Raw genomic sequence first — 21,943 nt, 5'->3', positions numbered from 1 at the left:
GGGAGTTGGTTCTTTGGTTGGTTTGGAGCAGCAGAACAGAAAACAAAGCACAGGTCCATGGGAGATCCACGCATTAAATGGGGTGCATCCCAGACTTTGCCTACCTTCAGCACCATTCTGAAGAACATGGGTCAGATCTGAGTAAGCAAGTACTGAAATTTTAAGCTGTGGCTATGAGCATCCGTTTACAGACCATCTCAGTACATAGTGAGACACACACAGGTTTTAACCTGAATGCAAGCAGCAGCATATTCTGCTTATAACTCATCTTTCTGTAGGCATTCTTTCAGCTAAGTGAAGCTTTGATTAGGCTCTTACAGCAACAAGGGTTTTAATTCAGCAGGGCTATTGTGGTCAACCAAAGAATCAGGAAGCTTCTGCTCCCATAACAAAAACTTAACCTAAGTCTTCATCAGTACACAGCATAGCCAGGTGACAGACATGTTTGCACAATTCTGTATTTACTGAAAATCTCACCAGCCAAAAACCATTTGTGTTTTATTACCATTCACCAAAACATATCAGGTTTCCTATCAGCCGTTATGGCAGTGCATTTGTCATTTTAATTTGTTGCAGTTATTTTCCATTTTGCTTTAAGTTTTTGTTATCATTTGCTCTTGTGTCATAGCTAATAGTGAATTTTACTCATGTTTTCTTTCTTCTGCACAGTGCCATTAAAACCTATAACCCTGAACATTAACAATGTTCAAAGGCCTTGCCTCTAGCAAAAGTGAATCTGTCCCTTCCTCTTGCTCTTTCATTTTAACATCCCTTGGAATAGTTAACAGAATTACTTCCATTAAAAACTAACATTGTCTTAGCTGCAAGATGTCTGTGGTTGCTTTAAAAAAATCTCAGAAAACAAAGGGAGCTTGTTAATACACAAATAAAAAACTAATCCAATATTTGACTTTTTGGTCTAAGCTAAAAGTTTTCTAAATTTTAACATTCTCTAATTACTTAACCTTGCAAGTTGGGGGTTTTTAATGTTATACAAGTATTTATGTTCATGATTGACTAAAAGGAAAAAACTTAGTGCTCTACTAGAACACCCTAATCTGGAACTTCCACAGTTGCACATTTATGTAATGCAAGGTGTGCCACTCCAAGACTAGCAACCTGTGGCTGTGCTAGTTTACAAGTTCTGCACCGTAGTACATTAACATAGTTATCACAATGCAGTATGTACATGATACAGTTTTACACAACATTTGCATAATCCTATCTCTCTTGCTACTGATTTATGAGTTGGGCAGAAAATTGAGAGAGAAATCCATCCATGAGTTAGTAATCGTTTTCTGGCCCAGTAGCACCTTCCAACCTCAATTTTCCAGCCAAAATCATTAATGTTAATAACATACAGGCCCTTATTTGTGAACCTTAAAGGAAATTTGGGGGCAGGCTAAACAGAAAGTCATACAAAGAGAGAAGCTTGGACAAGAACTTCTTATTATAAAAGAAAATGGACAGTCTTTGTTTAGACTGGTCAATGCTCACACATTTTTATGTAGAAAAGTATTTGCATTCAGCAGTGCAGGATCCAGCTGAGTTACACAGAGCACTTACAAACACTTCATAGACACAGCCCTGAGGGAGGCTACATCCTTCTGAATGTATCCGTATGAACTGTGTGTAGATTTATGATATACTGCATGTCTTTTGCAGGTGTAAGGTGGGAAGTACAATCAGGAGAGTCCAACCAAATGGTACATATGAATGTCCTTATCACTTGTGTCTTTGCTGCTTTTGTCCTGGGAGCCTTTATTGCGGGAGTGGCCGTTTACTGTTACCGGGATATATTTGTACGGAAATCCAGAAAAATACACAAAGATGCAGAATCTGCTCAGTCCTGTACTGACTCCAGTGGGAGCTTTGCTAAACTGAATGGGCTCTTCGATAGTCCTGTCAAGGAGTATCAACAAAACATTGATTCACCTAAACTGTACACAAACCTGTTGACTAGCAGGAAGGAGTTGCCACCAAACAGTGATACAAAGTCCATGATGATGGACCACAGGGGCCAGCCTCCGGAATTAGCTGCACTTCCAACTCCTGAATCTACACCAGTTCTTCAACAAAAGACTCTGCAGGCTATGAAGAGTCAGTCGGACAAAGCACTTGGTAACCTCAATGCTTCACGAAAGGAAACGCCGCTAAAAAGCCCTCAGTTTTTTCCTTCCAGTCCTCCACCCCACTCCCCTCTAAGTCATGGACATATCCCTAGTGCTATTGTTCTTCCCAATGCTACCCATGATTACAATACATCTTTCTCAAATTCTAATGCACACAAGGCAGACAAAAAGATGCAGCATCTTGATCACCCCCTTACAAAACCGTCCAGCAAAAGAGACCACAGGAGATCTGTTGATTCCAGGAACACCCTGAATGATTTTCTGAAACACTTAAATGAAACTACTGGTAATCCCAAAGCAATTATGGGAGATATTCAAGTGGCCCACCAGACTTTAATGCTGGATCCAATGGGAAATATGTCTGAGATCCCACCTAAGGTTCCCAACAGAGAGGCGTCCTTATACTCTCCTCCATCAACTCTTCCAAGAAACAGCCCCACAAAACGAGTGGATGTTCCCACCACTCCTGGAGTACCAATGACCTCTTTGGAAAGGCAGAGAGGTTATCACAAAAATTCTTCACAAAGGCATTCAATATCTGCCCTTCCTAAAAACTTAAACTCACCGAATGGTGTTTTGTTATCCAGACAGCCTAGTATTAATCGTGGGGGGTACATGCCTCCCACAGCAGGCACAAAGATGGACTATATGCAAGGGACGCCTGTTAGCGTTCACCTCCAGCCTTCCTTGTCCAGGCAAAGCAGTTACACGAGCAACGGCACCCTTCCTCGTACAGGAATAAAGAGGACATCCTCCTTAAAACCCGACGTGCCACCAAAACCCTCATTCGTTCCTCAGACAACTTCAGTCAGACCACTGAACAAGTACAGTTACTAGGACATGTCTGTGCTAAAAGTGAGTGTGGCGTTGACCTGTACAGGTTGTGAGATGTTGTTGTGGTAGACACAGAAGACAGAGACTTGCTTGTTATTACAGAGAACAAAGTGGCCAAAGAAACTGTCTTTACTTCAGTAACATTTGTGTCTTGCCACACGTAGCTATAGCAAGACTTCGCGTACTTGCTAAGAGCAAACACAAAACAAAGGAAAGTGCTGGTCATTACATTTCTTTTGTTTGGAGCTAAGGAGACATGTAGCACAATGGGGTGGGGGCTACTTTACTGTTCTGAATAGCTAAAAAAAAGTTACTGGGAAAAAATCAGTAAGCAAATACTTGAAAAATGGGTTCCATTTTAGACTGCCATTAAGTGTGGTCCTTCCCATTAAATGTGAACATTTTACTATGTATGCATTCACCTTGCCTCTTGCACAAATGTCAGAAAATGGTAATGTCTCAATGAATATCTGGGTTAATAATCAATTTTCTGGAATTCAGTCTCTGGCCCAACTGTAGCATTATTATTTTTTTCTCTTCATGTGTGTGGCATTTTGTTTGTGCCACAGATAAAGCTGTGCGTGTGTGTGGATGTGCGTGTGTACTGTACACACTAGGATGTACTTAGATTCCCATTGCATCTTTTATGCTATGGAATTGTTTACATTGAGCATGACTGAACAAACAGATGACTCTGCCTTCTGCAGCCCCTTGGGTTCCGTTTGGAGACAGCTAAGGATGAACTGCACATCTCTGCCAGCCTTCTGAACGCTACCGCCTCGATGAGCTAGTCCCCCAGTGAAAGAGCGCAGATTGTTTAATTCTTCATAACTCTGTTATGCTGCTATTGATTCAGAGCTGTGCATTTCAAATCTAGTGTTTTGGGCTGGAACGGAGGAGTTGTTGCGCTGTGTTTCCACAGTGCCTCCATCCAGTACCTGGCCACTGTGAACTTGTGACCCTGTACTTCTCATTGAGGGCAGCTAATAATCAATCTACTCGGCAAAGGCCTGTGTAACTAGAGAAGGTTACGTTCTTGTTGCATTTAATAATGCCCTACAAGCTGATAGACTCTTGTCAATAAAACAGAAGAAACATTAATTGGCCTGGCAGAAGCAGTCTGTGAAAACTCAACAGTAGTGCAATCAATTTGTTTTTGTTGTGTAATGTAAGGTTGTTTTTTTTTCCAAAGTCATGCAGGTAATGACAATATTCTGTAAATACTATGTGTGAGTTTACCTGAATCTGTGCATTTTGTGCCTTATTCATGCAAATGATAAAAGTACTAAAAAAATAAATGAATCTGTCAAGTGTTCTCACTATAGCACATATCTCCCGAGTGCCAGTTGTAAAACCTCTCAACAGCACCCAAAAAAAAAAGAAAGATAAAAAGCAAGAATAATTAATGGTAACTGAAGGCAGCCTACAATCCAAGAAGACAGCAGCATTAAATCACCTTACCACGATAAACATTCCACTCCAGCTCTCCGAAGGATCAAACACATATAATGTGAAATCAAATGAGGTTTCTAGGGTAATGGAACACCTGCTAAAGTTGTGTAAGCTATTTAGTAGGTTTTACAGTATCCACTTGCAGCTGATGTTCAACACAGATGGCTATTTTAGCTTGCAAACTACACACTACCACATTGTTTATTGAACATAACTATAGAAATAACCATGACAGAGGAATATTCATGAATTAGTGGGACAGATAACTGCAATGGGTTTCAGAGACGGTGGAGATTTATATTATGTGTTCAAGGGGGAGAAGAGGTTAGTCACTGAAGAGAGGATCTCTGTTACAGAACAAAGAATAGAGGATAGAAGTAGTCATTTTTTCTTGTAAGGCTGTAAGGGACATTTATTTCCCGAGACCTCTGGATCCAAAAATCAATGATCTCTCTTCCTAAACACTTCTGTCCTGCAACTAAAACACTACAGATTAATAACAACTATTAAAAATGTACTTGGTTGTCAAAAGACACAAACTGATCCGAATTCACTTTACAAATATTAATACAGACTTGTGTGAAACCGAACAATAAATGTATGTGAACCCTGATAACCTCCTGTAACATTGTGCTGCCTTGTAGATGGTAATGTGAGTTCTCTCAGTATTTATGTTGAAATTTCTAACATTCAACCTAGTCCTTATTCTGTTAATTTAATAATAAAAGATGCTTTATCCATTTGTGCAAAGGTAAACGCAGATTGTATCTTTTTTAATGGTACGGCATAAAAAAAGTAACCCTTAAATGAAGCTGCTCTATACTATAGAGTACTTTAACATGTATAGATATCTTGTAAACTTGTATTGTGGATGTGTAAATAATACGTTCTTTGGGTTTTTAACACCGCATGTAAAGTCAAAATAAAATATTCCAATGTACCAAGTGTCTGATTTCATTATTAGTGAAGCTGGTTTTGTTGTTGGGATTACAGTGAGAAGCTCTACCTGCCTTTGGTAGCCGTGACTGGCGCACGGGAACATCCTCTCATCAGCCTTTCCGGGGACTTGCAGAGGTGGGCAGCGACGTGCACGGGGCTCCTGCCTTTTCCCTGCAGCCATGTGCTGCCATGCGTCGTCTCCAGGGAGCGTGACTGTCTGTGGGTGACTTTCAGCCTCCTGCATTAAATATAAAATATCAGAGTAACCGGCGTGCAGTCAGAGTGTAGCACAGTGCCAGGGGTGCCCAAATGGCACACCAAGAAGATGTGTCATTTCAATGAATCCGCAAATACACAATATGAGCCCATAGGACACCTTAATTGATGCTTGGTTTCAGCTGGGCTCCGGTTCCTGTGAACCTTTCTTGTTAAGGTTAGAAAAATACCAGTTTTGTGCAAATACACTACAGTTTGGAAGGAGGATCATGTGCTGCTTCTAAAATTTAGGCTACAAAGAGAGAGAATTCTTGGCAAAATTAATTGCAGACCCTAAGCATTCCTAAACACTTGCTAATGCTTGATTGATAACAGAAATTCATATTTCAGGCAGACAGTATAGCCCAACAGAAATATACATGCCATCTACTGAGCATGTGCCAACATCACATGTAATTTTAAAATAATCAGGGCAATTTAGTATCAGAAAACAAATATAATGTATTCTTTTAATTAAAAGTTGATTTTAGATAATGGATAAAAATGATTTGTTATGAGATGATGCTGTCAAGATAATAATCATTTGAAATTACAGTGCATGTTTTAACAATATAACGACACCCAGTTATGTCTTACTAAAAAATTATATGTATCTTTTAAAGGGAAAAGGAATATAGTGCTAAAAAAAACCAACCAACCAACCAAGCCTATAATGGTTCAATATGTATCTTTTCTAGTGCAGAAGCCAATTTAGATTTCTTTTTACTGGGGATGAGGTGATGGGTGGAGGAATGTTATTGGATGTCTTTATATATGAACTTACTTTATATAGTCTCTGTCTATGAACTGAACACCTATAGCCATGCCTGTGCTGTGAAACTGTCAGCCATAAGGTTAGTGGGGTTCCCTCTGAGAAGGGGCATTTCCTTTTGGAGCATGCCCACTTGAATAATTTTCACTCAGGCATGAAGGGTCATAATGAGAAATTGCAAACGGTTGTTTTAGTGACATATAAATGGGCATCTACAACACAAGTGGTGGAGTATTTTTGTTCAGAAAATACATGTATTTATTTTACCTGAAAAGAGTCAAGTGACTGTTGTCTGCAGTCAGTTGCTTTGGTCTACACTGAACCAGCCTTCCCTTAACCAGAGTGCTGTGAGCCAGGCAGTCGTCTCTCCTGACATGCTCTGCCCGGCTCCATGGTGGCAGAAACCTATGAAAACAAATACCCTTTGTTAGAAAAATAAGTACAAGAAAACTCTCCCTTTACTAACAGAGGGAACATGGCAGCCAAAAGCTAACCAGCTAGAACAGCAGCTTTTAAACTGCTTTGTCCTCAAAGATGATGCCAAAGCAGACACCTGCAGACTCTCCATTCTGAAAGGGAACTGCAACAGCAAGGAGAAGCTTAGCAAGAAAAGAAATAAATGAAAGCAATTTCAGATTTTAACCCTCAGGTGCTCTCCTGGGTCAATTGGTTGGTTTTTTAAGTGTCCTAAGGTCTCTTGAAGAACACGCTGTAGCCACAGCACTAGCTGATGAATGAGCACAGGAGGGTGCTTGATGCTGGTGGGCAGGAACATGCTGGCCAGGGAAGGTCCCCAGACCAGAGCCCAGGGCTGGCCTGAGCGCTCAGGGCTGTGGGAGGCACACAGAGGCGTGTGGAGGTGGAGGCGAGGCTCCCGCTCATCCCTGCCTTGCTTTGGGTTTTCTTGGGGAAAAAACATAAATAATTTGGTACATAACAACACAGACAAGTAAAAAGACAACACGGAAACGGCTGCAGGCCCACAGCAGTGAGGTGACTGCAAGAAAATCAATTTGTAAAGCCGTCAGCGGTTATCTCTATGCCTGTGCTGCCAGCACAAACCTATGACCTTCTAAATTGGGGTCTTAAAGTAATCAGTTACAAAAATCAGGCTGCCTCTGTCTTAGTACTGTCTTGCTAATGCTCGCTCTGCCACCCTGGGAAGATTATGCAGGGTTTATTCAGTATAATGGACCCTCACAAGGCAGTGCTTCTAGTTAGAGCATGTGCAGTTGGTCTGTTCGTAATGTTTTCCACTTATGAAGGTTTTCTTATTTTTCCTTCTCCCTCTGTGATTCTGAGCATCAGCAAGGACATCTTGCAGGTAAATAAAGGGAAAGAGAAATCCCTTCCCATCTGGGAAAGGTTAGTATTTGCAGGAGTGGAGAGGAGTCGGTTGGTATTTCCCCAGGTGCCTATTAATTTCGTGGGATGGAAAAATGTTTTTTTAAAAATTGATCACGACAAAATACCTCATAAATGTGGCATCTGGACTTCAGCTGGGGTGTGCGAGCTTTTCATATGAAATGCAGTACCAGGAGACCAGCCTACCAAGACTGCATTTGCTCAAATGTCATCATATCACAGTATGAAAGAGCAAGAAACCAAAGGATTTGGGAGGAAAAGAAAAATTAAATATTTAATTAGATTGAGCTTTGCTCAGAGAACTGCAGAGTGTCTCCTTCTTATTCAATTCTACCGAAGTGCAACTGGTGTGAGGGCCTGCCTCTGGAGCAGCCGCTGCTGCCTGCAAACGTTTTTGTAGGCATATTGCATTGGCCTGACACACATCTGAAATTATAATCTGTCCTGGAGCCTCGACTGAGGAACTATTTCTACTCTGCCTGAAATGAAATTTATTGGGAGCTCTCATTTTATTAGTGCATTCCGAATTCATCCTATGACCTGATTTATGGGCTGCTTGCTTGCTGTTTTCCTACAGTCACCAACAACTTTTCTGAGCGCTAGTCATTGAAATCCTAACTAGATCCAAGTCTGTGTCCTACAGCAAAGGCTGCTGACCAGAGCAGAGACAACAGGGGATCACCATGTTTAGGTATATTTTGTGAATTCCTTGGGTTGCAGTGGTGATGCTGCGTCCTCTCTGACAGGCTCTTGTCTGGCTGTCCTGCCTCTGCCCCTTGTGCCAGCCAGCAGTGTTGCTCAAGCTCCTGTAATACTTTTTAAGGGTAGGGAAGGAGAAGAAAATCTAGCTCATGGACAAGCTGTCCTGACCGTCATCAGGAATGGTCCCTATTTGTCAACAAAATGGGAAGTTTATGACAGGAAAACTTGAATGGCCAAAAAAACCCAAACCCAAACCCTCCCTGCACCCATCTTGCTGTGCTTGCTTTGTGAATCACAGCCTGTTTTTCTAGGGCAGAGTATCTCTGACTTGCACAAAAATAACAGTTCTCAGTGAAGGCCCTTCTGCAGGGTTATACCTGGCTGTAAGAGCTGTTTTGTAACTAACTTTTTCCAGTAGCTGACCTTAAACATTGGCAAAGGGAGCCCATGAGCTAACTGGTTTGCTCCTGCAGCTGAATGACAGCCTTTAACATATGTCTATTCCTGCACAGAAATGGACGGCTGCCTAGTGAGAGAAGAAAGGTGGCAATTGGCTTTTAATTTGGGTCACTTTAAGCACAGGCTTATTTCTCAAATCTTTGATTTACACCACTGGCCTCACATGAGGGAAAATAATCAAAAGTAAATCAGAGCAGATGAATCATAAAAGCCATGCACAAGCTGGCTGTGCCTTCCCTTTCTGCGCAGTGAATATCCATCTGATTATGCCGATTTCCTCAGGAATACATGTTGGTCAATTAACAGCTTGAGGTTTTTTTTGTTACAGACTAATGGCAAATTTTTATAATCAGGCCATGCTGTATGAGCGTGAATGGCCATTAGTCACAGGTTATTGTGCCTGGCCAATGATGAGGTGAGCGAGAAGCACTTCCAATAATAATGCTGGATGTGAGAATTGATTTCCGTGAGAGCTTGTGCATGCAGCTCTGCCATTCAGTCTCTGTCACTGTTAGCGAGGTGAAATACTGACTCCATCGAATGAGATGGCAGAGCTGCATGTGGCCAGGCCTTCACCCTCCATCACTCAGACGTTCCCAGAAAACAAATGCTAAGGAGGTGTGGGCAAGGCCAGAGAAAAATGGGATGCACATCTGCAGGAAAGCATTTGCTGGAACAGGACAGAGCCCCGACATCATCTCTGGCCACATTTGTTTGATAAGGACATCAAGGCTTCAGAGTAAGAAAAATGTCTCTGCTTTTTTGGGGGTTTGGAGGGGTTTCCTGCAGGTACAGCAATGGGAGCTGAACAGGCTTGCTTAGGCCAGCTGACATTTTGTGTGTGGAGACCTCTTGCCATCCCTGGACTACAGCATGTGTGGTTGTAAATTTGCCTGGTTTTACATTTACATATATTACACTCAACTGGGACATAAGGCACCAAACTCCAGGCTCCCAGGCACAAGAGAAAAGCTATGTAAAGGTACTCTTTGAGCTCACTGAGACTATCCTGTGGAGAGCTGCTTGTGCTAACAGGAGCAGAAGAGGGTGTTTTGTGGTGTTAGTTTCACTTCTTTTGGTAACACTCAAGTAAGGGGTATCAAAATATCAAAATCACAGAATCACGGCGTGGTTGGGGTTGGAAGGGACCTCTGGAGATCATCTGGTCCAACCCCCCTGCTCAAGCAGGGCCACTGGAGCTACTCAAGCATTCAGGAAATCACTGAGCTGAAAGACAGTGAAAATGACTACTCATCCTCAAAATCCTTTCTAGGAGAACTTCCAGATTAAGCAAGTCTTTTTACATACAGGTGAAGTCCTCCTTCTACCCAGACTGAGGTGAGTTTGAATATCTGGCTACTGTATTGCAGCACTTATTTCTCTTTGACAAGCATAAAGAGCACATCTCAAATAGTCCTTCACTGCTGAGATCCCACAGGGTATCAGCTGATCCCAAAGCAGAACCTACCACTCTCCATGTGAGTCTTTCATCTGAAGTGACATCACAATCAAAGGCGAGGTTACACAGAGCAGCACACTGAGAAAGTCACGTGGTATTTCAGAGCTGCTTCATTACTGGGATGGGTAGTTCAGAAAGCACTTGAAAATGACATTTCACTATACATGATCTGTTCCATATTACAAGCATTCCCTGCTAGTTCCTGCTGCTTCAGTTGAACTGGAGTACTTGGTAAAAGGCTGGATTTTCTCTTCCACAGGAGCCTCAAGAGGCTCTAACTACATAAGATGCTGCAGGCCAGGAGGGACAGAATATCCCATAGGACACAAAGCAAGATCAGTTGCCAAAAATCACATTTCAGAATAAAACTACTTAGAAACCTGTCATCTCAATTTGATGGGTGCGGTGGGAGGGTGGATGGAAATATTTGCCCTGAAACTGGTTGACAGAATGGACAGCTTTATGATGTTGGCTTCTAAACAATGTTGCACAAATGCCACACAGCTAACAGTGTCAGCAGTTTCTATCTAAATCCAGCACTAGAATTTTTTATACTCCTCTTTGTGTTCTCCAAAACACAGTTTCACTTGTCCTGCACAGGGCAATAACTAACCTGTCCTGAAACCTCACTTTTTGGTATTTTAGTGCTCATTTGTTTTTTTATAGAGGCCTTCCAGTGAAGGCTTCTCCTCTTTCTGGCTGCTGCTTCACAGGATATTCTAGCCCCACTGCCCTGTGCTTCAGATGCAAGGTCAAGTCATGGTGAGAGGAACCCAGCTTCAAAAAGTCAGACTGCACCTTTGTTATGGCACCTCACCTCACCTCCAAGCTCATCCCAGCATGTGTGATTAGAACCTTCTCTAGGATGGTTCTCCATTAGCTCTTCCCCATCGAGCATGGGCTCCTCCATCCCATCAGTGTAACTTGGGTGTTGCCACTTGTACCTCTGAAAATTTCCCCACGTCTCCATCAAACAAACACCCATAAGCAGTTTGTCCACAACAGGGTCAGGGAGAGCAGTGGGGAGACAGACCCACACCAAACAAGGAATCTCAAAACAAGTCTGGAAAACCAATAGAAACTAGCAGGAGATACATGTTTGAATGCCACTCATGCCTTTGAAAATCCCCTCAGCTGTTCTGCCTATTTAATCCTCACTCTTCTGTTCAGACATTAACAAAGACACCAGCTATGATGTGTATCATTCACCCTATAGGCACAGGGAAGAACCATGGCATCTCTGGAAAGCATAGCAAATCCCCTAATTCCAAGCCGAAGAAGCTGCAGACACCAACTAGCTAATATCTCGTGATGAACACTGGGTTTCAGCCAGTAACCACAGACCTATGAAGTCCTCAGAACCTTATTTAAGTATTTCTGAACTATCCAAAGTTGCAGAATGTGTTCTCATTCTGGGGGTTATTTTCCTTAGTTGGGTTGCTTTGCTGTTATGGCTGTTGTTTTAAAATAAAGCAATTCTGGAATACTAATAAATCTGAGTGGATTTTCCCCCAAGAATATTACAAAAGTTGACATTAAATGCACCAGCCTGAGCTTAGTTTCTATCTGATTTAATGAATTTATGCCAGCCAACCAGCAATATTTTTTTTTTCATTAACCCTGAAGGTTAAATGGAAGTTTACTAGAACCAGAATATGTTAAATGAATAATTTCTCTTGGCTTCTTTCAGGAAGTCTCTCTCTTACCCCAATAATCAGTTCAGCTGCAAAGAGATCAATAAGGTCTTTCAATTCAATGAGTAGAAGGCATACATTAAAAAGTTGGAAACAAACCTGACTGATAGACTGGAGAAGATATTACAGCCTGTTACAGGGGGTTTTGACACTAAATCTATCTGCTAAAAATTCTTGAGAAAAGGTTACTGCCCATACACTAATGTTGCCAAATGGAATAATTTGTTAGTGTTGCTTGAGAAGATTTCCTGGCATTTATCCACAAACAAAAGACTTGTCTGTTAAATCCTCATTACAGGAGAAACCAGACTATTAATCCTGAAACCCAAAATAGCTTCAGAAGCCAAACATGGTTGGACCTTCCAATCCCGTAAATGGATAAAGCAGGTTATCATTTCCTTAGACGACAAGGGCCCAGTTAAGGATCCTCCCCCTGCCCATTTACGAGACTCCCAGCCTAAGAGCTCACCAGGTACACTGCACACACTCCTTTGTCACTCACGTTATGAAGCTGTCTCCTCATAGCAGCTGGGGTTTGTTAGCCCCAGGAGTGGTCACTCAAGACAGTTCAGTGAAGGTTCTGCTTGCAAGCAAAGACTGAAGTGATTCAGTGTAAGCCTAACTGAAGTACATGTAACAGTATAAACCCCTCCAGTTACATCCTCTTTTGGGCTGCAATTATACCGATAGTTTTAGATCATTAAATATAGCCATCATCACACTTCCTTCAATCTCTTAAGCCAAATGTGCAGACTCACAAAGAAAATGGGTGAGTTTTAAGAGCTGAACTGTAACAAGAGGTCGGTGGCAGAGTCCACAGCAGTGCACTGGAGCTTAGCTACACTTCCCAGCGGAGCAGCATTTCTACATCCCTTGCAGGGGGCAGAGCTAACATGTTAGAAGAATTTCATGCTGCAGAATTCCCTCCATGGATTTAAACCCTCAGAGAAAGAAATGTCTTGGTTTATTCCATGATATTTCTGTAGACCAGAAATCACCTGGCAAATTACTTCTGGTTGTGTTTGGCAGGGATTTACCAACAGTGTTTCAGTTCTCATCTCAGAGTTTTCCTCAGTGGCCCCATTTTGTTCTTGTTAAGTAAACAAGACTAGCACTCAGAAAAGTGCTCAAAGTAAAGCGCTTTCTATTAGGTGCCTGACTGAAATAAGCATTTCAATTAGATTCATTAAGGAAGTTATTACTTGTTAATTGAATAGCAACAGACTGCTAAGGATCACTTATTGAGGTCTAATAAGTATGTAAGAGTGAAATCTACTCTTCATGTAATTCCATCAGCAATAAACTAGTATAATTATCTTCTTACTAACAAACTTCAATTGTGGGGAATTTTGAGGCAGCTAATTGGCACTTAGGAAGATACCTATAGCAAGTTAGTGCAGTATCAATTAACATACTTATGAAATGTCAGTTTAAACTCTGAACAAATAATTGATACCAATGGACTGTGGGTTACTTGGTTAAATGCTGTTTAAATGCTTAAACTTTCAGATTCAGAAAAAATTATAACAAGTCCTCTCACTGCTCTTTCTAAAAGTTATTGCCTCATTATATGCCTCATTTCCAGGTGTATAACCTGTGAATTACCTGCACTAACCATCAGTAAGGGCTTGGGTGCTGGCTGACACGTGCAGGTGATTCAAGGACTCACTTGTCCAGGCTGCTGCCTGCTCAGGAGCCTGCTTGCCCCTGTCCCCTCACACCGTGTGCCGGTTGTTTGGCAAGCTAATTTCACAGAACTGTACTTCTAAAGGAGTGAGAGTGGCCTGAGGACCAGGTAATCCCCACTCCTTGCGCTTCAACAGACTCAGCAACCACAGGACCTCACCCCCTGACCAGTTTGACCAAATTAAGGTTCATACCTCATGGCTGTGAAGTCTCATTTTATACATGAAGAATCTGAGGCACCAAAGCAGTAACTTTTGCCCAAAGGTGACTCAGAAAGATCACAGTAGCTCTGCGATCAATTCCTTCCCCAACAGCTAGTACTTACGATGCTTTCATGTGCCATTTGGACACCATAGTCAGCCTGAGCTGATGGAACAAGGTAAACATCAATAATTGTCTGGTCAAGACAAGCAGCAACACAACCAGCCTTCATGGCTCTAGTCCTGTGATTTTATCACAGCTCTGTCTCTTCCTCCAAATATCCTCCAGGTGTTCTGAAAAGGCTCTGCCTGCCTGCTCAAAATGCAAATCCTTCTGCTCTTTCTTTGACTTAACATGCAGTTTGGCTTCAGGAAATGAAACATTTTGCAATTGCACGGAGCTTATGGAAGACTTCTGTTTGTACGCAAAGCCTGAGCCTTCATGCTCAACGGAGGCATTGGGAGCAGCAGCAGGAGAGGAAGGTAAGAAACCCACACTGCAGAAGCAGAGCCAGCCCTTCGTGGCAGAGGCCGTGGACTGGAGCTTCAGTGAAGGGGTTTGGAGAGGAGGCAGGCACCAGGCAGGAGAACGGAGGACAGCAGTGAGGGTGCCCCAGATGGACACACCAGGGTGTGGGGCAGAAAGGCGGGAGCGGAGGGGAGCACAGGGATGGGGCCTGAGCCACAAGGAGGGCAGGAGGGGCAGGGAGCAGGAAGCTGTTGGCAGGGGCTGTACTTGCCATTTTAAGGGTATCTGCGCAAACCAATTTTAGAAACTTCTATTTTAAAACAGATTCACCCCTCCCCCTCCGCACACACACAAACACACTGATCCATCATGTGGAAACACTTCAGACTCATCTATTTAAAAAAATTGACAGTGTATCCCTGTCAGCTACGAGTGTGATGTTTTTTTCAGCTATGCCAGCAGAAGCCCCAATGTAGACACAGCTGTAATATGAGCAAAAAGGGGGAAAAAAGTTTCTTTTTGCCAATACAGCTTCTTTTGCTCAGGCAACTGATACCAGCTATATTTTTTGCAAGCTTTTTCCCAGCGTAAGCCTCTGCACTCTGAGTAACTGCACTGTCAGTGCAGCTGTGCACTGGGTTCAAAAAAGGTGTCCATAAGAACTTCAATGTGTTGGAGAAAGGACAGCACCTAGCACTGTGAAACCCTGTCAGGACCTGGAGCTTGTAGGCATGGATGCAATAAAAGTACAAAATAACAATGAATTCTGAGCCCAACTTTCCCAAGCTCCAGAGTAATGGCAGCCAAATCCTTCTCGCTTCCCCAACCTTTCTAACAAGGAGCTCTAACCCACTGCAGCATTGCAGGTAATCAATGTCTGCTTAGAGTAAATCATATCTCAAAACTTAGAGCTGGCTCAGCATCCAGAAAGCCCTGGGAAGTTGAGAAGTATGAGAAGGACTTTTCTGTTCTCTATGAATGGAACAAAATTCAAGCATTTGGGGGGAAAGGCAATCTCAAATAATAAATAATGCAGAAACTCCAAGATACCTTTTAAAGCTTCAGTCCCCTTATAATTTAATGTTTGAAATGCTATGCTATTCCTTTGGAAGCTTTTTCTCCAGTGCTGCTGATGGTCTGTCTTCTTAGACACTTGAATAATGTCCCTCTTCCTCTTGTAACAACTTCTTTCACTACTCCTCATGCATAGTAATGCTAATAATCTTGCAGCTTTCAGCAACATTTTTCTTCCATTAAATAAATGTCTGGTTTTATACAGGGCTGTTTTGTTCAGCACCTTGTCTCCTGCATGCCTCTTTCACCGCACAGTGTACCTGTGTACATACAAATGTCTATTTACTGCTGCCCATTATGAGCTGTTCATGTCCCATTTAGCAGCATGCAGAAGAATCAGTCTAATTGATTAGCTATATTGTATAAATTCTAGCAAAGCATAAATGATACTATCAAGATTAGCTTGCTATTATGTTGAATATTGTACAAATATATACGTAAGTATAATCCCTCCCAAAAGAACTTATACCATCATTAATTAGGGACCTTTTGCATGTGAAATGGACTTGATACCCAGCAAATTATGCAGTGGATAATACTATGTGCAGTCATGTCGAAGGATATATTTTATACTACCTGACCAGCACAGAGTTTTGCAGTTCCTCCTCCAAGAAGTCGAATCCAGATTCTATCAATCATCTCCTAAATGTACTAATGTAAATCTGGACAATAGATAAGTACTAAGCTCATTTATCAAGGGGAACTGGGCAATTCATCTCAGGTTATGAAGCAAGAAAGGATGAGAAATGCAAATAGAATCCAAAATTTAACTGTTAGTCCAGTCCTGTAACCAATATGGAGCACACTAATGTGCTTTGTGCTTCTAAGTTATTTTTAAGCACCTTCTCAGTCATCATTAAATGTTAAAAGGATCTTGTATCTTTTGGAAAGGGTGCAGTTGAAGATCCTGGCTGTTTCCAAAGCTTCCTGAAATAGAAATCCTCACGTGTAAATGGCCAATATAGGATTTCAAATGCATTTTATGTAAATAATTCTGGTAGGAAACCTGGACTAAGATCATTCTAGTGGCTTTGATACAAGTGCACAGTTGGTCTATGAACTTGCAGCCATTGCAAAGAGTAATCACATTAATCTGAACACTATTCCAATAGCAGCTGCCAAAGAAATGAACACCAAACAAGTCAGCTCAGGCCCCTCCTGCTCATTTAACCAGTCCTCCTGCTGCACTTAATATTATCACTACAAAATCCAGAGAGAACTCTTCTACTTAAATACTGTCTTGAAACAAAGTCGTACGCTGCATTCTCAGAAACAGTCACACACTATTAAACATAAGCAGCAAATTCTGAGCAAGAGCTTAGAATAGAGGTGAAACACGCAGACACCTTCAGAACATTGAACATGATTACAGCAAATGCCATCCTTTGCTTTTCCTTTGAATTGATGTTAACAAGTAAAGCATTTTACTTGTCTTTGTTTACCAGAAGAACATAAATACTGCATAAACTACATCGTCTTGCCAATTAAGCTTTGCCTACAGGATGGCAGCTTGTTCAAACTATACTTGCAAAGAGCTGAAAGCTCAGTGGTTGTGCAGGAGCAATGTGAGATGCTATATACATATGAAATGTGGTTTTCATTAAATAAGTACTTTAGAAAACCTTAAATGTCTCAGCCTGAGATTGCCTAAAGATCTGCAGCACCGCTCAAAAGGATCTGTCTCCAATAAGTATTTCATGAAACACCTGAAGTGCCATGGGAGCCTACATCCTAGTCTAAATAGCAGCTTCCTAAGGGATTTAGAGCCACCTTTCCTAGGAAGAGGATCGCAAAAGCACTCAGGTCTTTCTGAGGTGCTAATGCACTATTTGGCAACCCAGCAACACCCTGCCTAGGCTTTCTACATGTTCCAGCTTCCCTAATTTTGCCCATGGAATGGGCATGCCGAGCAGATGCTCAGAGGCCTACGGACTCCTTTCAGTGAGCCAGCTGCCCCATGCTCTGGTGTTGTAATGCCAGAGTTCCCAGTGCTGGGATCCTGATGAAGACTTCCTGTCATGGGTTTGTCGTACTCCAGAAATACTGCGTACACAGGCAGAGCTGTGTATGAACAGTGTATGGACACTTACAGAGCTTCCAGGGCCACACAGCTCGTTTGAAGGAATTTTATACACAAAAGCTTCAAGACCTCTGAATGCCAGCACAGGTACAGCGCTGGGTGGGCTCCTCGTGTCTATTCTTGCAGAGCAAACACCAAGTGATGTTGCAGGGGAAGCATCTTGCAGTATTGTGTGCTATTTAGTGGGGACAGAAAAAAGCCCTTGTCCTTAGTCTCCTACCAGGCAAGTGTAGGGACTCCTGCCAATTCAGCGTGAGCTGATCTAAACTTAACTGTTTCAATCTGCCTATGATGGGCTGTTTCTGCCTCCAAAGCTGCAAGCTGGCCAGAGACCTGTTGTTAGGACCTATGGATTGCAAGGAAACTGGAACAGTTTCCACTGGATTTGTATAAAGCTGGAGCTGGCTTGTGAAAGAAATGACAGTGTAATATCAAAGAGTATCTTTCAGTCAGCCCAAAGATGAAATACCCTGGGTGCTTCTGCCTTGCTTGAACACCCCAATTCCAATTTGCTGTTTCACATGGAAGCAAAACATGAAAATTATATGCCTAAGCGTAGTTGCTCTGTCTAATACAAACTGGGCTGTGCTCCATAGATTACTGAATGAAATATTAGCATCAAGTACCACCATGCAGTGTGTAACACCTGGAAAGAAGTTATAGAGCCATTTCCGTTATTTTTATAGAAAAGAAACTGCAAATGATAAAAGGTATAATAGGGAATGCTAACAGATTGTACATTGTCAGGGACTCTCTTTCCGGCTGCGGCAAACCTGATAATAAACCAAACAATGATCTCGAAGCTCAAGCATCAGCAGAAACAAGGCAGCTCCCACGGAGAGCTTCCATGCAAGACAGGCTTTCAAGATGGAAGTTCCCCACGTGTAAGAGGCAGGCTGGATGCTTTGGAGAAAATCTGAAAACATTTAAAGGATCAAAGTATAGCCTTGAGTGAGATATTCCTTTTTTTTTTTTTTTTTTGTTTGTTTCTTTGGGAGAGATTTTCCTTGGTTTGTGCATTAAATAATAAAGAGAGCAGAAACTTTACTTGCAAGAACATCCTCGATGAGCATATATTCTTAGGAGAATAAAGCGGAGATGGTTAGAAAGCAAAAACAAAGGAGACAGGAGAAATTCTAGGGACAAAATGTTCTTGACTGGCTATGGAGAGAAAAAGAAATCACGAGCTGCAAACCAGCAGCCCCTGTTATTTGCAAACACGTACCAAGGAGGCTGAGAATAGATTCAATGACAGCTGCAGCCTAATTGATAGGAGACTCGCCTAACAGGTTGTCAGACTGCTGCGTGGCTCCAGTCCAGGCTGCGTTGCTGGAGGCGCAATGTTAGAAACACTAACAAACATTTACTAAAAATAAATAAAATAATATTCCAGGGCAAAGGGAACTATTGCTCCGAGTGACTGCCTGGAAAATCGCGTCAGATCTCGAGGAAAGGGGAAAATCAGCGGCACAACGCGTGAGAGTCCCCCTGGGGCCTGCAGGACAGACGCAGGCAGCCTGCCAAGGCACTCCAGGATTGCGCTGCCTGTCAGGAGCGTTGGCTCTGGCTGTGCTGAGAGCAGACCTCCACAGCAACAACGAAAATAACTACCAGTTCAGCAAAGAGCACAATCAGGAGAGTTGACTGGCTGCGAAAGAAAATGGTATTTGATGTATAGAGATGGATCTGTTTAATGGTAGGAAGGAAACCACAGGGCAGGTCTTTGAACTCTTATTTACCAGGAAAAGGATGTATGGCTTCCTTGGCCAGTGGAGATGAGGAGCATTGTGAGAGAGTTGAAAGTAGCTTTGGTCCAGCCCTAAGCCCATCCCATGCAACACACTCACAGCCAGAGAGTCATATTTGGGGTTCAGCCACATGCTAGGACAAAAAGCTTGAAAGAATCTTTCGTCTTGAGCTCCCAAGTCAGCAATGCATCCAAGCAAGCTGCAGAGCAGACAGGTGAACAAGAGAAAGCCAAAGTGGGAAGGAGAGGGGGGAGGAGAGAAGCCATATGGATGAAAGCCTGTTAGGACTGTGAAGGCTGCTCTCTTTGAAGGAGATCCAACCTTGGTAAAGCTGAGACTGTATGTGGGAGGGAAACAATCTTCTGAAGGTAACACCTAACACTACAAACAGCACCTAGGGCAGGAATATTACAGTGCATGCATGGGCAGAGGGACCTTGGGCCATGGGTTCACAGTCCCTCTGGATTTACTAGCACTACCAAACAGACAACTCGAGTCGATGCCTGAAGAGACCCCTTCCACAGCAAGGAGAACAAAGCAGAGAAAACCAGCACTGGCTGAGCAGTCTATCTTCCATTGCTCTCCACTCTCCCCATTGGTTTGGGATTAGTGTACTTGACACTTCTCTGCCAGTCTCTGGTTAATAGTGAAGATGATCAGCAAATTAACACATTCAGAATTCATTCCTAGGATTACTTCATTAATTTCTATAGAAAGGAACTTCAGTACAAGCACTTTCTGTACTTGGTCACACCATGAAATTAATTTCTGTCTCTAAGAATGTCCAAAAAGGTTGTGAAATATCCACAAACAATGTTTTGCAGAACTAACCAAGTGATTTTACATAACAAATAAACTCATAAACCTCCCTGTCCTCGCATGCTGCAAAACAAAGCCAAAAAGCACTGAGGAATCATTGGCTTCTCTCTCCTTTATGGAAAAGTGACGTTAGGTCTTTATGACCCTAGAATTAAAACTCAGAGGGCAGGTTTTTTCCCATAGCAACATACAGAGGTCACAGGGCCACCATGAAAATTAATGGAGCAGCCACATGGCTAACCACCCTCTCAGGTACTTTCAATATGTGCTCCTCAGCACACTTAGCAAATCTGTGGGTAGCTACAAGAGATCACCACAGCCAAGGGTGCTGCTGCATGAGAGTGAGACACTGTCAGAAATGGGTTTCAGAGGTAGGTTTCTGCAGCATTCTCTGAAATCTCAGCCTGCTCATCATTATCTCCCCCCGAAGCACAACTATTAGCAGACACTTCTCCTTTATTAGGTGAGTTCAGCAACATGGTTTCCAGTATAGGAAATAGGGAATAACAAATAAGAAATTCAGAGCAAGGATCATGAAACAAAAACTTACCACTAATGGGAGCCAAAATTCTCCCAAAGAGACTTGTGCTTGGTGGATTCACGTGTACATACAAATATCCAGCTCATGCATGCAGATGGATCAGAAGTCTTTCTGATAATTACTGTAGGAGGTGAGTCTATTTCCAAGCTTTACAACAAGGCACCTCTGAATTGTGCACATTCTGAGAGTATCAAATAAAGAAAACTAAATCACCCACAACTCTGCTACCCATTCACAGCCTCAGATCTGGCTTAAAATATTAGTTACCCCATCTCCTATTAACTGTAATGAAAACTTAGTCCCTGGACTATAGGGAGAATAAAATCCTGTCGAAGGTTAGCCTTCACTTCATAAGGCCCAGTACTCAATTCCTTTCAAGGTGCTGTGTGGGCGAAAAGGCTGTAGTCAGAACCACTGTTTTTGTGTTGTTTATTAAATAAACTCCCTGAAGAGCACACTTGCATTGCATTACTGCAAGAGCAGAATTACTGCTTGTGCTGGAAACCAAGCGTCTCAATTTTTCATACAGAAACTTTCTGCCCCCTATAAAAGACCCCGACCCAGGTTGGGTGAAATTTAGAAGCATGATCCCCTTATTGACTTCAATAGAAACAGGATTGAGCTCTATAATCAGCTTTTATTTAAGGCAGGCATGCTCTTTTGTACCATGTTTTTGTAACTTCACTAGACCTTAGGAAGCATTAACCTGTTTTGAATTCACAACAGTACTCCTTAAATAGTGGATTCTCACCCCAGAGACTAAGGACACTGCAACACTGACCTCCTGCATCCAGTGATTTTGATCATGAGTTTGCATCCCAGAACTGCAGGTCAGGTTTAGATCCCAGCTCAGTATATGAGCACATAGTGGGAGTGAGCAGTTATTTTCTAGGGCACATGAGTCAAATGCTCCATGCTGATAGAGAAAATTGTATGGTTACCGAATGTAAAAGAGTTGCTGCTTCTTTGCAGCCAGCCCACTTCAGCAGAAACCTCCGTAGGAAATAATGTAGAATTACTTTCTTACTGAGAAAACCACTGAAAGATCTCACTTACTGACAGGGAGCAAGAGATGGGAGATAGAAGAGCACAGGAATATTCAAATGCCATTTGGGGCTTTACAATAAAAACAACTTTCTGCTTTTAAATGGAATAAACTGTAGTTAGTCCATTTCCCCAGACAGCAAAATCAGAATTTTTGGAATGCCGTAAATTATTCATAAGTTGCATCTGTGTCATCCCAAGAAGCCCATCTAGCCACAG

At 42.3% G+C, this 21,943-nt stretch overlaps 1 protein-coding gene and 1 long non-coding RNA gene across 12 annotated transcripts in view; one reads left to right on the top strand and one right to left on the bottom strand.

Moving 5' to 3' along the window:
* SEMA6D (semaphorin 6D) overlaps positions 1 to 5,358 on the top strand; it is a 564,219-nt gene extending 558,861 nt beyond the window's left edge. For all 11 annotated transcript variants that reach the window (XM_030498697.1, XM_030498698.1, XM_030498699.1 and 8 more), the window contains one exon: positions 1,666 to 5,358. In XM_030498697.1, the coding sequence (XP_030354557.1) occupies positions 1,666 to 2,969 (1,304 nt within the window). In that variant the 3' untranslated portion in view covers positions 2,970 to 5,358. The remainder of the gene's footprint in view (positions 1 to 1,665) is intronic.
* Positions 5,359 to 5,360: 2 nt separating this feature from the next.
* Positions 5,361 to 21,943, bottom strand: part of LOC115613353 — a 68,916-nt gene continuing 52,333 nt past the window's right edge. Inside the window, exons 2-3 of the long non-coding RNA XR_003993366.1 lie at positions 6,652 to 6,789; positions 5,361 to 5,595 (exon numbers count right to left, since the gene is read on the bottom strand). This is a non-coding gene — a long non-coding RNA (uncharacterized LOC115613353). The remainder of the gene's footprint in view (positions 5,596 to 6,651; positions 6,790 to 21,943) is intronic.

Source organism: Strigops habroptila, chromosome 9, assembly GCF_004027225.2.
Source record: "Strigops habroptila isolate Jane chromosome 9, bStrHab1.2.pri, whole genome shotgun sequence".
Classification (NCBI taxonomy): Eukaryota; Metazoa; Chordata; class Aves; order Psittaciformes; family Psittacidae; genus Strigops; species Strigops habroptila.
The sequence above is the reverse complement of the archived record's forward strand: the minus strand, read 5'-3'. Positions and strand labels throughout refer to the sequence as shown.